Genomic DNA, 17,959 nt, shown 5'->3' on the forward strand with positions numbered 1-17,959 from the left:
AAAAGGATTATAAGGAAAAGATCAGTGAAAGTTAGCTGGTGGAGAATTTCATGTGACGAGAAGGCACACAGGAGTGCGATAGATTACCTGGTTGAGTGTTGTTGCAGCAACAAACTTGCACTGAACATCAGTAAGACCAAAACATTAATTGTGATCTTAAGAAAAGTTAAGACACAGGAATACACACCAGTCCTCATCGAGGGATCAAAGTGGAACGGGTGAACAATTTCAGGTTCCTGGGTGTCAGCAACCCTGAGGATCTATCCTGGGCCCAACATATTGATGCCATTCTGAAGAAGGCACGATAGTGGCTATATTTCATTTGGAGTTTAAGGAGATTTGGCATGTCACCAAAGAAGACCCTGGCAAATTTGTACAGATGTACCTTGGAGAGCATTCTAACTGGCTGCATCACCATCTGGTGGGGGGTGGAGGCACTACACATGATCAAAATGAGCTGCAGAAAGTTGTGAACTCAATCAGCTCCATCATGAGCATTTGCCTCCCCAGCATCCAGGATGTCTTCAAGGAGCATTGCCTCAAAAAGGCAGCATCCATCATTAAGGACCCGCATGCACGCACTCAACGATTCAGGAATAGTTTCTTCCTCTCTGCCATCAGATTTCTGAATGGTCATTGAATCCATGAACACTATTATTTTTAGCACTTCTACTTATTTAATTTAACTTTAATAAATATATACTTGCTGTGATTTACAGTGTATTGCAATGTACTGCTGCTGCATTGCAACAAATTTCATGACATATGCCAGTGATAATAAACCTGCTTCTGAATAAACAATTTGGCTGGGACATAGAAAATACTCTGAGGAGTTTAATGTTTACTTTAGGCTGGACTGATTCGTGTGTGCAATGTATGACTTAATATCCTCAGGTGAGGTTACAGCTCCTGCTTACATTGCAGACTCAGCAGTATTCAGGCATTAGCTGAAAATTGTGGAATGCTGATGTGACATAACCTCTAAGTAATGACCAGGTAAGAGAGAGTCCAACCATATGGAGGACTGACCATTTGACTAAAATCTTAAGTGAGCCAGCAACAAAATGTAGCTACAAGAGCAAGTCTCAGTATATTGGGGAAAGTGACAAATGTCTTGACTTCCCAAGACTTTTCCCACCATATGCAAGTTTTGCCTCGAATTTGGCGGAATAATCTTCAATTGCTTGGTGTTTAACTCTGCCCAGGGCAAAATGGTCCTTTCATTCACTACCAGTTCCTCCATTTAAAGCACGTTGCAGTTTGAATAGCTGACACCAACATAATGTACTGTAGCATCATGGTCAGGGTTTTACAACCTCCCAAACAGTGACCTCTGTCACTGTGAATAACTGTAGTAGGCAAGTGGAAAAGATATAGCTGACATAAACTATCCTTGCAATGATATTATTTTAACAGGAAATATATTGCCATCACAGGTGGCGTGGTAGCATAGTGGTTAGCGCATCACTTTACAGCACCAGCAATTACAGATTAGAGTTTGATTCCTGCCGCTGTCTGTAAGGAGTTTGTACCATCCCCACGCCCGTGACTGCATGGATTTCCTGTGGGTGCTGCAGTTTCCTGACACATTCCAAAGATGGATGGTTGGGGGTGGTGAATTGTGGGCATGCTATTTTGGCACCTGAAGTATGGCGATACTTATTTATTTACTTTTTTCTATATTATTATGTATTGCACTGTATTGCTGTCACTAAGTTAACAAATTTCATGACATATGCCGGTGATATTAAACTTGACTCTGTTTTTGATACTTGTAGGCTGTTAGTACAATCCTTGCTGATTTGATTTGATGCAAATAACCCATCTCGCTGCCTGTTTCGGTGTACATGTGACAAATAAAGCTAATCTTTAATCTAATAATCAGCTTATCATTGTGGGATCCAAATGCTAGAACTCCTTTCCTAAGAATGGGTGTGGGAGTAAGAACAGCAGTAGTTCACCCATATTTTCTTTAGGACATTTACTGGTTGGAGCATCTGCTGACCTTGCAACAATATCCTATGAGGAAATAGTGAAATTGTAAAAGGAATATGTGCATACAACTCAATAATGGTATAGATTTCATGTTGCTTTCCAAAGTTAATTAAGTTTGTGTTAATATTTAGATTGAACTGATAGTTTATATTGTGTTTATTTCCCCATCACCTACCTGCTTTGGATAGTAAGATGCAACTTGTTTAAGGAGCAAAAGCAGAGAATGCTGAAAGTTTTCAAGACAGATAATCTGTGAGAAAAAGATGTTTAACATATATTAAAGGGAGGCACAGTAACATAATGGTTAGCACGATCGCTTTACAGCATCAGTGATCGGGGTATGACAAATGCGGCTGTCTGTAAGGACTTTGTATATTCTCCCCATGACTGTGTGAGTTTCCTCTGTGTGTTCCGGTTTCTTTTTTCATTGCAAAGACATATGGTTGGGGTAGTGAGTAGTGGGCATGTTAGATTGGCACCAGAAGCATGGCAATACTTGTGGGCTGCACCCTAGCACAATCCTCAGACTCTGTTGTTGATGGAAAATTACAGCGCCAGCAAAATACAGCAATTTTGCTGCATGTTTCAAAGCTTCAACGTTCAGGTGACAAATAAAGCTAAAGTTTAATCTTTAGATTGAGAAATCCTCCATCTGAATTGGAGAAGTAAGAGAAATATGGTCTTAATTTGCAGAGTTGGGGAGGATTGGAGAGAAATTATTGAATATTGAAAGGACTAGATAAGAGTGGATGTGGAGAAGGTATTTCCTATAGCGGGGGAGTCTAGGACAAGAGGTCACAGCCTCAGAATACAAGGACATCCCTTTCGAACAGAGATGAGGAATTTCTTTCGCCTGAGGGTGGTGAGTCTGTGGAATTCATTGCCATGGAAGGCTGTGGAGATTAAGTCATTGGATATATATAAAGCAGAGATTGATAGGTTCTTGATTAGTAGCAATGTCAAAGGTTACAGGGAGAAAGGAGGAGAATGGTGTAATTAATTAGACACATTGGAATGACAGAGCAGACATGATGGGCCAAATGGCTTAATTATGCTCCTATGTCTTATGGTCTGACTAGGTGAAGTATTCACAAGCTTTAGGTTTCAATTGCAGCCAGTGGAGGTTGTGCAATTTGTTATCTGCTCTGAATGTCAGTGCAGACTAATTTTGTCTAGGTAATAATTTAAAAATTGATATTTAGAGACAAAAAACAAAAATGGTTTGAAACTGAAAGGTGTGTGCATGCCTGAGGCAAAAAAAGTTGTTGCTTGCCATTGTAAAGACTGCAGGGTAACAAGGTTGCTTCAACTATCATGGGGTAAAAAAAATCATAGACTGACATCTTCGACTTGTCAGTGGAAGCAAGTGGTCCTTGATCCCAAGCACTTCTATCTCTCTAGTCATTGTGTGTCTTTTAATATTATGGTGTGACACATAGATTTTAAAATAGAATGCTATCTGGCACATGACTTGCATTGTCTGCTGGTTGATGGTTAAAGTTGTATTTTTTCAGAATTTTTGAGAAAACTTTCTAAATATCAGCTAAGTCATGAGTGAATAAAAAAATGCTCAGTGAGGTTTTCCCAAGCTTTAGGTTTGCATCACAGCTAGTGGAGATTGTGCAGTTTGTTATCTGCTCTGAATATCTCCAGAACATAATGTTTATGTTATCTCCAGAACATAAAACAGCCTAGAACAGGAATAGACCCTTTGGTCTATGATGTGTGTGATGAACGACGCCATGTTAGACTAAATTTCTGATACCTGCTCATAATTCATGTCCTCCATACCCTGTGTATTCACGTGCACTTCTAAAAGCCTCTGCTGTTCTGCCATTCTGCTTCCATGACTGGCTCTGGCAGCTGTCCCAGGCACCTAACACTCTCTTAGTTTATATATAAAAAAAACTGGCCCCACACATCTCCTTGAGGGAAAATATTTCTGACTGTCTAACCCAGTGATCCCCAATCAGGAAACAATATGATTTGGCAATATGAAACGATATGAGTCAGCTGCACCTTTCCTCATTCCCTGTCAAGCACTGTTGAACTTGAACCCCCCCCCCCCCCCCCACTGTCGGCCGGTCCGCAAGAATATTGTCAATATTAAACTGGTCCGCGGTGCAAAAAAGGTTGGGGACCCCTGGTCTAACCTATTTCTGTGTCTCATAATTTTATAAACTTCTTTCACGTTTTCCCTGAGCCTCTGACAATCGACAGAGAAAAAAAATCGTCCAGCTTCTCCCATTATCCTCTAATCCTGAAGGCAGACTGGTAAATACCTTCTGTATTGTTTCTAAAGCTTCCACATTCTTCCTGTAATGGGGCGATCATATCTAGCTGTTTGGCGACTTTCAGGGAGTACTCTGGTTAGCTATCTATCTGAACTATAAATAAGCATTTATAAAAAGCAGGTAATATTCTGATGTTAAAATAATGCATTGTGACTCCACTGGTTCTTGATATTCCTCAGCCTCAAAACTGGCTAACATGGAAATAGTTAGGCACTTGGTTACATTTTGCAAAACAATTATCTTTGGCAGGCCCATCTCGGAGTCCCCTTTACTGAGCTTTCAAAGCCATTGAGTTCATCAGTGATGAAATAATTGCAGTATGGTCTACGATGCATTTCTTGAAAAATTCTAACAGTAAAAGTATAAAACAAAAATACCTACAAACGAGAATCTGCAGATGCTGGAAATCCAGAGTAGCACAGCACAAAATGCTGGAGGGCCTTAGCAGGTCGGGCAGCGTATGTGAAAAGGAATGAACAACGTTTCGGGCTGAGACCCTTCAGCAGAACTGGAAAGGAAAGAGGAAGATGCCAGAATAAGAAGGCAGGGAAGGGAAAGGAGAACAAGCTGGAAGGTGAAAGGTGAAGCTAGCTGGGTTGGGGGGGAGGGTGAAGTAAGAAACTGGGAGGTGATAAAAGGCAAAGGGCTGGAGAAGAAGCAAACTGATAGGAGAGGAGAGTGGACCATGGGAGAAAGAGGAGGAGGAGGGGAGCCAGGCGAATGTGATAGATGGTGCTACGTTCGGATGTAGTGACTCTCTGAGTCCAAACAAAGTTGCAATTGTTTGTTTTTTGCCTCTTTTACGATCACAAGACATTGCTGGATATTAAGAACATCAGGAATGGCAGAACTACACACTAGTGAGTTGCTGGATAATGACGGAGCTGGACTTGTTACATATTGTGTTACTGCTTGCTTCAGCCAGCCACCCAGGCGGTGCGCAATCCAACAAACGTTGGATATGATTGTTAGGACGTCTTTTTTTGTGACCGCAAAACCTAGTTGGATGTTGGTCATGTAGAATGCTACAAGTTTCGTTCACTTGTTCATTGGCAAAACCAATGGTAGGTTAGCTACGTTACCTTGGTTGTTCCGCGTATTGCCTCGGAGTTGCCTGTTGCAGTCACCTGTGAGGGAGAGGCCAGTGCTGGCTTTAGGTTGCTGGATTCTGTACAGGATTGGGTGCTGGCCCTTTCCATCGGTGCTGCCCTTCAATATTCATTCCTTGGAAGACATGCTGGATTGCTTTCGTCTGTGTCTGCACTTGCCCAAAATGAAGAACTGCTGGGGTTTGTTCTTGCAGAACTGTGGCTCCAGCAAGCCATCCATGCGCCATCAATCAACAGGCTATGAGACTCACAGACTTGGGCTGTATTATTATTATTTTTATATATGTTTTTGTAACTGTATATTTTTATGCTATCATAACTATGTGTACTGTGTGTAACTGTTCACACTGTGTACTGCACCTTGGCCCCAGAGAAATACTGTTTCGTTTGGCTGTGTTCCTGTGTATGATTTAATGACAATTAAACTTGAACTTGATAGCCAGACGAGAAGACATAGGAGGCTAGAAGGGAATAGAAGAGAGAAGGGTGAGGAGGATAAAGTTTTATGGAAAGGAAATTCTGAAAGTTTTTTTTTCACCTTCCCTTACCTCTTTTATTCCCCACTCTGGCCTCTTAGCTCTTCTCCTCACCTGCCTACACCTTCCCCTGCTGTCCATTCTCCTACCCTTTCTCCCATGGATCACTTTGCTCTTCTTCTCCAGCCCTTTGCCATTTCCAATTATCACCTCCCATCTTCTTACTTCACCCCCTCCTCTACCCTCCTGGCTTTATTTATCACCTTCTAGCTTGTCCTCCTTGCCCCCCTCTCCCCACCTTCTTATCCTGGTATCTTCCCCTTTCTTTCCAGTCCCGATGAAGGGTCTTGGTCCAAAACATTGAATGTTGATACTTTTCCACAGATGTTGCCTGACTACTGAGTTTCTCTAGCATTTTGTGTGTGTTGCAAAAATGATATCTTCTGTTTTTTTCTGTATATTCTGGCCATTAGGCTTGAAATTAGGGTGCCAGAAGTAATTTACTTATGACAACAAATAAGGAAGTGTTTCTATGATTTGTCTGATATTCTTGTGTTTGAGTAAGTGGGTGAGTGGCTAATGGATGCATCTCAGTATGTCCAAAGATGGCCTGGCCTAAACTTTTAAGTTCAGAAACAGCTATGCCACCTGTAAACCAGCCTTCCTACATCTTGATCTGCAAGAATATTTCTTTGCCTCTTCTTTGAAACTGGTTCTTTGCAATCTAAGTTGAAACTTAATTTTATCGTGGCCACATGCAAATTAACACGACATTTCAAAACAAATTAATTTGTTCACAGTGGTTTTTCCATGTCCATCAATAATCTATTAATAACATTTTATTTTGTATCTTACAGATGATCCTCTGGGATTGGGACTTGAAACAGTGGTTCAGGAGTTATCAGTATCAGGTTAGTAACTAACATGCAATGACTGTCCATAGACCTAAGAATATGCCATACATTTACGAATACTTTATTAAAAAAAATATGATTCTGTATTAACTTGTATTTAAGCTTTGTACTGCTTTGAAAGTTGTATTGTTATACCTTTGCAAATTCAAAAAACCATACAGTTTGTATATATAGCTGGAATGGTGATGGTCCATTTTTCAAATAGACAGTTTTGTTTTTTTGTAAGTAATATTTAAGAATCTATTTAAAAATTACATTTCTGAAACTGCAGCAATTTTGATTTTGTTGGTTTGTTTAATTTTTGAGTCAGAAATTGAGCATACTGTTGTTTATCAGAATCTTCTATTTTAATGTTAGCTGGTCTTGTACATTGTACATTTGTCAATATATCGTAAGGCAGTGAGTCAAATGTAAAACCAAATAGGCTTAAAATTGTGTTGCCTTAGTGTAGCTTGGTTTAACCCAGCCTATGAGACAAGGTATAATTTTATGACCTTGTATTTGCATTTGTGTTTATTAATGTATACTGTGTGTGTGTCCCTTTTGCTTTTCCCCTCCACTCTTCTAGACAATATTTTTCCATGTTGGCCCGTCCTAGTGTAGTGTCTTCTCTATGGTAACAAATCCAATGGCCAGTAACTGGTATTGAATTCGTTATCATGAAGAGTTACCACAGAATCTGGATGGTCTGGTTATATGGCTCACTCTTCATTAAACTGTGCAGTGATGAGATCATAGTTTCATTGCTGAAGGAATGCCAGCGGAAGGGAGACTTATTCTAAGACCCCAGCAGCATGCAGTTGACCCTGCACTTTGACCCATTTATCTTTGTTGTTGAGCTCTTCAGATCATCTCATCAAAAGTGTGATTATTTGTGGATGATTTCAGATTGCTCAGTTTGATTCACATCTTAAATAACATAGCAGCCCTTAGCTTACGCAGAGTAGGGTTTGAACTGATAGAAGGAAATAATATTCACAGCAGATAAATGATGGCGTGATTAATAATGGCCACATCCTCTTGGTATTAAACGGCATACCTTTGGCAAATCTATTTTGATCAATGCTTTTAGTGCTATTGATACTGGAAATCCATCTGTGCAGATTGCATGTATATGTGGCTAAAAGGAGAGATCCGAAACAGGGAATTCTGCTGCATGTCATGAACTTCTGACTTTTGCAAACACTTTTTATCATTCAAAAGATTCATATCAGGAGTTGAAATTTCAAAGTAAATTTATTATGAAAGTATGTGTATGTTACCATTTACTACCCAGAGATGCATTTTCTGTCAGGCATACACAGGAAAAAAGATACACAATAGAATTTTATGAAATACTAGACACAAACAGACAAACTGTCAGACAGCCAATGTGCAAACAAAGACAGACTGTGCAAATAAAATGATACTGAGAGCAAGAGTTGTAAAGAGTCCTTGAATATTAGTCTTTGAAAATCAGTCTGTAAGTTGTAGAATCAGTTCAGAGTACGGTGATTGAAACTATCCATGCAGAAATGGGACCCGCTCTCAGGGCCTCACGGCCAGCTGCTTTTCGATATGCCAAGGATGTGGCCTGGAAGACTAGCATACCTTCAGGGTGCCAGATTTTGTGGCTGTGGAGGCAGGTGGATTCAAGGCCAGTGCCGCTGTCTGATGCATCGTGGGAGACAGAAGATCGTAAGCAGTGAGCTGGCTGCTGGCTGTGTGCTCAGAGACCTGAGGTTTCTGCACAGAGCTCAGAAAAAGCAACGCAACAGACCTTTAACACCATAAAATCAGCGAGTTGCTTTGTTATATCTCCCCTCTTGCTGTGAAACAGGGACACCTCTTTTTCCTTTATTAGGGAGAGAGAGAGAGAGAGAGCCTGTGGTATGTCGAATTACTGGGTGAATGAATAGTCTTTGGGGTGCTGCAAGTCTTTGTCTTTACTGATGCTTTGCTGCATGCTTGAGTGCTTAGTGGAGGGCACCAATGCTTCTTTGCTGGTGGGGGAGGGGGGTTGTTGCTTTGTTGCTGCTTCTGCATAGGAGGGGGGAGTTAGGAGGGTCTTTGAGATTCTAACATTTAACTGTCATGCATTTTTTGAGGAACTCCTCTGTTTCCGTGGATATTTGCGAAGAAAAAGAATTTCAGGCTGTATATTGTATACATTTCTCTGACATTAAATGTACCTATTGAAACCTACCTATCGTTAGTTCAAAAGCCTGATAGTTGTATGGTAGTAGTGAGAAGATGACTTGTCTTGAATGGTGGGTGTCTTTGATGATAGATGCTGCTTTCTTTTGGCAGCACACCATGTAAATGTATTCAATTGTGAGGGGGTTGGAGAGTTTGAGGTAGTGCACTCAATTTGTATGAATAACAATTGATTAAAATGACACAGTTCCTTACATACCAGCAACCTGGGTCCAATTCCCACCATTGCTCGCAAGGAATTTGTACATTCTTCCTATGACCGAGTGGATTTCCGCTTAGTGCTCCAGTTTCCTCCCACAGTCCACATGTGTACCGGTTAGTAGGTTAATTGGTCAATGTAAATTGTCTAATGATTAGACTAGGGTTAAATCAAGGGATTACTAAGCAATGTGGCTTGAAGTGTCAGAAGGGCCTATTACGCGCAGCTCAATAAATAAATAAATGGGGCGGGGGCAAACCTCTAATAATTATCAGCAACCCACACAAAATGCTGGAAGAACTTAGCAGGTCATGCAGCATCAATGAAGATGAATGAACAGTTGACATTTCTGGCCAAGACCTTTCTTTAGGACTGAAAAGGAAGGGGGAACATGCCAATAATTATCAAGTAGCCTACTTGACTCACAAACATATTTAAAAATATTTTTCCTCTAAAGACTTCCTGTTATTATAGTACATTACAAGATGAATGGCAGTGCCTTTCTAAGATTGCTATAGATGCACAACTCAAACTTGCTCAAACCTCTTCTGGTGCATGACAGCTGGCATCTGGAATTGCATAATTTCATCTCCATTGTGTGCAAGACTCTCTAAATCCGGAGTATGGACTCTGTAAACTGTGGCCTTTTCTGCAGGTTTCCACTTCATTCAATCCAACAATTGTGCCTTCAGATGTTGCAGTTTCAAGTAATGGAATTACATTCCTTTCGATCTGTTTCAAACTCCTTGTTCCTGACAGAATCATCTTAAAATCTACTTCTTTAAGAGTCGTACAGCTCAGAAGCAGGCTCTTTAACACACTGTGTTTATGCTGGCTATTAAGTATTTAAATATATTCAACCCAGAGAAGTTGTTCCTTGGCTTTAGTACCTGCTCCTTAATCTTGTAAGTATGGCCCTTCATTCAAAATTATCTTACAACTGGAAATATCTTGACACCTAGCCTGCCATGACCCGTAAGGAATATGTAGTATATATTTCAATGAGGTAATCTTTTTACTACTTAAACTTCAAAGAATATAGATCGAATTTCTTTAGCTGCTCATGATTGGACAATTCTGGAATTATAGACTGTTGAAGGCAAAGAAAGATGCAGCATGTAAAGCGGATCTTTGGCCCACTGAGTTCATGTGACCATCTACCATCCCCTACATTAATCAAACATTAATCCTATTTCATCTTCTCCTCCTGCATTCCCACTAACTTGCACCTGATTCTATCACTTAACAATGCATTGGGATTTTTTAGAGTGGCCAATTAACTTAAAATACTCCACATTTTAGGACGTTTTGGGAGAAACTGGGGTGCTTGGAAGAAATCACGTGGTTCCAGGGAGAATGTGATACTCACTCTGATATATTGAACTAGACAGTGACCTCACTAGCTGCGACGTTATGCTGTCCATTCCATGGGTTAGCCATGTGAATATCTTTTGGATCTTAGTCAGTATTCTTTTCTAAATATGGGGTCCAAGCCTGTGCACTGTACTCAGTGTGGCCTTTTTCATACTTGTACAAATTGTATTGCTCTATTTCTGAGCTCTAGCTTTCTTACAGTTACAGTTGCCTATTGCCTTCCTAATCGTTTGCTATATCTGCATCCTAATCTTTTTTGATTTATGCACAGAAGTGCCTAGTTCCCTTATACTTCACTGATCTCCAATCATTCTCCATTTAGATAACAATAAGATTCTGTATCCTGGTTCATGAAGACATTGATTCCATGTGCTGCCTTAACCATATTGTTTGTCTGTATAATATCTTCAGGGATCCATGAATTAGGGTCCCTGTTCATCCTCACATAATACATTACCTTACATTCTGCATGATTAAATCACATCTACCATTTCTCTGGCCATTTTATCACCCAGTCCATCATGGGTAATGCCCTCCCCACCATTGAGCTCATTGACATGATGTGCTGTCGCAGGAAAGCAGCATCCATCATCAAGGACTCCCACCATCCAGGATCTTGTGCTTTTCTTGTGCTGCCATCAGGAAGAAGGTACAAGAGCCTCTGGACCTGCACCATTTGGTTCAGGAACAGTTATTACCCCTCATCATCAGGCTCTTGAACCAGAGATGATAACTTCACTCAACTTCACTTGCCCTGTCACTAAACTGTTCCCACTGAATTGGACTCACTTTCAAAGATTGTTCATCTCATGTTCTTGATATTTATTTCTTCTTCTTATATTTTGGTTCTCTTTCTTTTTGTATTTGCACAGTGTTTTTTGCACATTGGTTATTGTTTGCCCTTCTGGGTGTGGTCTTTCATTGATTCTATTGTGTTTCTTGTATTTACTGTGATTGCCCACAAGAAAATGAATCTCAGGGTTATATATGGTGACATATGTACAATATACATATACTGTAATTTATTATTATTTTGTTTTTCTTTTATATTATGTATTGCATTGAACTGGTGCTGCTAAATTAACAAATTTCACGACACATGCCGGTGACAATAAACCTGATTCTGATGATAAATTTCTTTTAAACTTTGATTTTACCAACATATGACTACAGTTCTGTACCTGAAGATCGCCCACTTCACAGTTAATGCCATCATTAATATTCCTGTCATTTATGAATTTATTAATCATACTTCCTACATTTGTATTCAGGTTCCTAACACCACTTGTCCAAATTAATTCCATTCTTTAGAACTTTTTCCAATTGTTTCTCTACCACTGATGTTAGACTCACTGACTTATAATTATCTGGCTTATTCTTGTTGCCCTTTTAAGGTACCACATTAACTGTTCTCTCGTCATTTGGCATCTTGCCTGTGGCAGACAAAGATTTGAAAATTCTGTCAGAGCCCTAATAATCCTTACCTTGTCTTGTATATCTTGGACCCTGGGCAATTGCCTGGTTTAATGCCCAGAACAATTCTAATCACAAGGATTTCAATGCTTATTGTTTCAGAATTGATTATGCTTTTAGCTAAAAAGTCTAAGCACTCTTTGAGGAAGTATGTTCTGTCCTCAGCAAGGGCCTTATCTTTGTCCCTCTTCACCTGCATCTCAGTGAGTTAGGTGCCTTCCATGACGCTGAGCTCTTCTTCCATCACCTCTGTCTCCGAGCCCCACACATCAAAGTTGTTGGTGAAGGCAGAAGGCCAGGCAGCATCTCTAGGAAGCGGTACTGTCGACGTTTCGGGCCAAGACCCTTCGTCAGGACTAACTGAAGGAAGAGCTAGTAAGAGATTTGAAAGTGGGAGGAGGAGGGGGAGATCCAAAATGATAGGAGAAGACAGGAGGGGGAGGGATGGAGCCAAGAGCTGGACAGTTGATTGGCAAAAGGGATAGGAGAGGGTCATGGGACAGGAGGCCCAGGGAGAAGGAAAAGGGGGGGGGGACCCATTGACTTCATTGACTTCTCTAACTTACGCTAATGCCCCACCTCCCCCTCGTACCCCATCCGTTATTTATTTATATACACACATTCTTTCTCTCTCTTTCTCTCCATTTTCTCCCTCTGTCCCTCTGACTATACCCCTTGCCCATCCTCTGGGTCCCCCCCCCCTTGTCTTTCTTCCCAGACCTCCTGTCCCATGATCCTCTTGTATCCCTTTTGCCTATCACCTGTCCAGCTCTTGGCTCAATCCCTCCCCCTCCTGTCTTCTCCTATCATTTTGGATCTCCCCCTCCCCCTCCCACTTTCAAATCTCTTACTAGCTCTTCCTTCAGTTAGTCCTGACGAAGGGTCTCGGCCCGAAACGTTGACTGTACCTCTTCCTAGAGATGCTGCTTGGCCTGCTGCGTTCACCAGCAACTTTGATATGTGTTGCTTGAATTTCCAGCATCTGCAGAATTCCTCGTGTTTGTGTCTCCGAGCCCATTTCTTCGTCAGGAATTTGATATTGATAACCCCTTCTCCTCTTCTTGGACACCCTGCTCTGGTTCTCTTCTGCTCTGGATCTTTTCATCTCTAATTGCCGACAAGGCACCAAATGACTCGATTTCAGCACTCCCTTCTCCTTTTTGAACCCTTACCTCCTCTGAATGTACTGCCCTCCACTCTCTCTGCACAAATCTCAACCTCACCATCAAAACTGCAGACAAAGGAGATGCTATTGTAGTGTGGTGGACTGACTGCTTTGCTGAGACCAGAGAGCAACTGTCATGCACCACCTCTTACTTACTCCTTGAAAAGGACCACACTCGAGGTCAAAAGGACATTGTTTCCGGATGCCATCACCAATCTCATCATCTCTGGAGATCTCTGATCCACAGCCACCAACCTCATAGAACGTTTAACTCTGCATTGCTCGCTTCTACCTCTTGCGAAGATCTACACACCTAACTGTGCAGGTAGGCCCATTGTTTCTGCCTGCTCTTGCTCCACTGAACTTGTGTCCACATACCTTGACTCTTATTTTATTCCCCTTGGTTCAAGCCCTTCCCATCTACCATCATGATATTTCACATGCTCTCAATCTCCTCAATAACTTTTAACTCCTTGGCCCTGTTAAATTCATTTCACCATGGATGCCAATCCCTATGCATTTCCATCTCTCATCAAGAAGGACTTGACAACAGATGGACCAGTTCCACTCCATTGCCACTATCTGCACCTGGTCAAATTGGTCCTCACCCTCAACAATTTCTCTTTGGGCTCCTCTCACTTTCTCCAAACTCAAGGTGCAGCTATGGGCACTTACATAGACCACAGATATGGCTACTTTTCATTAGCTATGTGGAACAGTCCATGTTCCAGGCCTTCCCTACTAATGCTCCCCAACTCTTTCTGCATTACATTGATGACTGCATTAGTGCTGCTTCATTTACCCATGTGCAAGTCACTTCAATGTCAACAACCTTGCCTCCAACTTGCACCCTGCTCTTAAATTCACTTTTCGATCTCTCTGCCTCAATCACTAGAGACAAACTGTTTACTGATATCTTTTATAAACCCACCACTTCCTACAGCTATTTTGACTATATCTCTTCCCTCCCTGTCACCTGTAAAAATGCTATTCCCTTTTCTCTGTTTCTTTGTCTCAGCTGTATCTGCTCTAGGATGAAACTTTCCATTCCAGAACATGAGAGATAACCTCCTTCAAAGAATGGGCTTTCCCTTACTCCATCATTGATGTTGCTCTCACTTGCATCTCTTCCATTTCCCGGACATCTGCACTCATCGATCTTCCCACTTCCTTAACAGGGATATAGTTCCTCTTGTCCTTACCTACCAACCAATGAGCCTCCACATCTGACATACCATTCTTTGCAACTGGTGCCATCTTCAACAGGACCCTACCACCAAACACACCTTTACCTCTCCACTTTGCGCAGGGATCACTCCTTCCGTGATCTCCTTATCCACTCATCCCTCCACACTAATCTCCTTCCTGGCATTTATCCCTGTAAGCAGCAGAAGAGCTACACCTGTCCATTCACCTCCCCTCTTACTCCCATTTGGGACCCAAAATAGTCCTTCCAGGTGAGGCAACACTCCACCTGTGAATCTGCTGGGGTTGTCTATTGTGTCCAATGCTCCCAGTGCAGCCTCCTCTACATTGATGAGACTTGTCATAAAATGGGGAATGCTTCGTTAACCACCTCCAAACCATCCACCAAAAGTTGGGACTTCCTGGTGGCCAAACATTTTAATTCTGATTCCCAGTCCTGTTCCAACATGTCGGTCCATGGCCTCCTCTTGTGCCAAGGTGAGACCACCCTCAGGATGGAGCAGCAACACCTTATATTTCATCTAGGTAGCCTCCAACCTGTTGGCCTGAATATCGATTCCTGTAAACAAATTTCCCCTCCACTATTCCTCTGACCTCTTACCTCTTCTCACCTGCCTGTTGCTTCCCTCTGGGTCTGTTCCTCCTTCCAATTGTCTTATCAGATTCCTTCTTCTCCAGCCCTTGATCTTTCCCAACAACCTAGCTTCTCCTATCACCTTCCAGCTGGATGCTTTCCCATATCCCCCACCTTTTTATTGTGGCACATTCCCCCTTCCTTCTCAGTCCTGAAGAAAGGTCTCGACCCGAAACACTGACTATCTATTCATTTCCCTAGATGCTGCCTGACCTGCTGAGTTCCTCTAGCATTTTGTGTGCGTTGCTATAAATGAAGCATAATTTTATATACGTTTTTTTACAAGAAAGAACCTAATTAGAATTAAAGTAAAGTACATTTAAGTGCAGAGTGATCAAATTGATTATAGTGTTGCTAAACTGCAGTGATTAGGATTTTGCTGGTTGTTTCAAGAACCAAATGATTAAAGGAAAGTGGATGTTTTTAAACCTTGTGGTGTGGGAATTCATGCTTCTATACCTCCTGCCTTATGGTAGCTGTGAAAAAAACGATAGGGATGTTGTTCCGTTTGCACCTCCTCTAGACCGACCTTGTTTCCTTACAATCTCTTATTATTTTACCTTGCTACCATGGAGTTCCCTACCAGCATGCTCATTTCCTATCTACCTTTTCTGCATCTTTCAACTTGTTTCCTTCTAACTTTTCACAGTTTAAATAACAAGTCCTGGACCTGAGCAAACAACTATCTTTTGATGTTTCCTGTCCTGATGACTATTATTACTTTGATTACATCTTTTAAACAGCAGCCATATTTATGATGACTGCTCATGATCCTGTCATCTCATGACTCTTGTAACATCGGAATTTGATCTTTAACACTGTATAAAGTTAGTCATCTGATATGTCACCATGTTCTACATGTAGAACATTTAGCTGAGGCTGAAAAGGCACTGGTGTGGCATACTTGGAGTATTGTGAGCAGTTTTGGACTCTTAATTTAAGAAAGGATGTGCTGACTTTGGAGAGGGTTCAGAGAAGGTTTGCGTGAATGATTCCAGGTATGAAAGGCAGCAATTGAAGGCTCTGGGCCTGTACTCACTGGAATTTAGAAGAATGAAGGAGGATCTCATTGAAATCTATCGAATATTGAAAGGCCTAGGTGGAGTAGATGTGAAGAAGATGTTTCCTTTGGTGAAGGAGTCTGAGACCAGAGGGCACAGTTTCAAAATAGAGGGACATCCCATTTAGAACCAAGATGAAGGGGAATTTGTTTAACTACAGGGTTCTGAATCTGTGGAATTCATTGCCACAGGTGTCTGTGGAGATTAGATCACTGGGTGCATTTAAGGCAGAGGATGATAGGTTCTTGATTGGTCAGGATGTAAAAGAGTATGGGAAGAAAGCAGGAGAATGAGGTTGAAAGGGAAATGAATTAGCCATGATGAAATGGTGCAGCAGACTCGATGGGTCAGATGTCCACCTTAACAGGGATAGAGTTTCTCTTGTTTTTACCTACTATGCCATGATCCTCTGCATCCAACACATCATTCTCTGCATCTTCCATCCTCTCCAAAAGACATCTTTACCTACCCCCCTGCCACTGTCTCCTTTCCCCGTCATGCTCCATCTGTGATTCCTTTGTCCATTCATCCCTCTCACTAATCTCCCTCCCAGCACTTAGTCCTACAAGTGGCTGAAGTGCTACACCTGCCCTTTCACCTCCTCTCTCACCTCCATTTGGGGCCCCAAGCAGTTTTTCCAAGTGTGACAACGCTTCAGCTGTGAATTTGCCCCGGACCATAGCCCTCTAGAACCCTCCCATCCATAGATGTATCGAAATTTCTCTTAAAATTTGAATGAACCTGTGTAAACCACTTGTTCCAGCTTGTTCCACACTCTAACTTCCCTCTTTGTAAAGAAGTTCTCCTGCTTCTGCCCTTAAACATTTCACCTTTCACCCTTAACCCATGATCTCTAGTTGTAGTCTCACCCAACATCAGTAGAAAATGCCTGCATGCCTTTACCCTATCTATACCCCTCATTATTTTGTTTTTCTATATTAAATCTCCACTCAATTTTCTATGTTCTAAGGAATAAAGTCCTAACTTATTCAACCTTTCCCGATAACTCAATTCATCAAGTCCCGGCAAATCTTTGTAAATTTTCTGTGCATTCTTTCTTATTTATATCTTTCCTGTAGGCAGGTGACCAAAACTGCAAATAATACCCCAAATTAGGCCTCATCAGTGTCGTATACAATTTCAGCATAATATCCCAACTCCTGTACACAATACATTGATTCATGAAGGCATTATGTCAAAAGCTTTCTTTATGTTGCTATCTACCCATGATGCCACTTTCAACGAATTATAGATTTATATTCCCAGATCCCTTTGTTCTACCACACTCCACAGTGCCCTACCGGTCACTGGGTAAGACCTGCCCTCGTTGGTCTTCCCAAAGTGCAGTACCTCACACTTGTCTGTATTACATTCCATCTGCCATTTGTCAGCCTATTTTTCCAGCTGGTCCAGATCCCGCTACAAGCTTTGATAGTCTTCCTTGCTGTCCACTACACTCCTAATCTTGGTGTCATCCGCAAATTTGCCAGTCTAGTTTACCACATTATCATCCAGATAGTTGATATAGATGACACTCAACAATGGACTCAGCACCAATCCCTGTGGCACACTACCAGTCAGACGGGCACCCATCTACTACCTCTCTCTAACTGCTCTCGCTAGACCAATGTCTAATCCAATTTACTAGTTCATCTGGAATGCTAAGTGACTGAACCTTCTTGTCTAACTTCCCAAGTGGGCCCTTGTCAAAGGCCTTGCCAAAGTCCACGTAGACAACGTCCACTGTGCTTCCTTCATCAACTTTCTTGGTAACTTCCTCGAAAATCTCTGTGAGATTGGTCAGACATGACCAACCATACACAAGGTCTTGCTGATTATTCCTAATCTGTCCCTGTCTATCCA

The 17,959-nt window shown here is 41.6% G+C and overlaps 1 protein-coding gene across 2 annotated transcripts in view; it reads left to right on the forward strand.

Moving 5' to 3' along the window:
• Positions 1 to 17,959, forward strand: part of pde3b (phosphodiesterase 3B) — a 209,267-nt gene that overhangs the window by 126,068 nt on the left and 65,240 nt on the right. For both annotated transcript variants that reach the window (XM_063061900.1, XM_063061901.1), the window contains exon 2: positions 6,732 to 6,785. In XM_063061900.1, coding sequence (XP_062917970.1) covers positions 6,732 to 6,785 — 54 coding nt within the window. The remainder of the gene's footprint in view (positions 1 to 6,731; positions 6,786 to 17,959) is intronic.

The sequence above is a fragment of the Mobula hypostoma genome, chromosome 11, assembly GCF_963921235.1.
Source record: "Mobula hypostoma chromosome 11, sMobHyp1.1, whole genome shotgun sequence".
NCBI lineage: Eukaryota > Metazoa > Chordata > Chondrichthyes > Myliobatiformes > Myliobatidae > Mobula > Mobula hypostoma.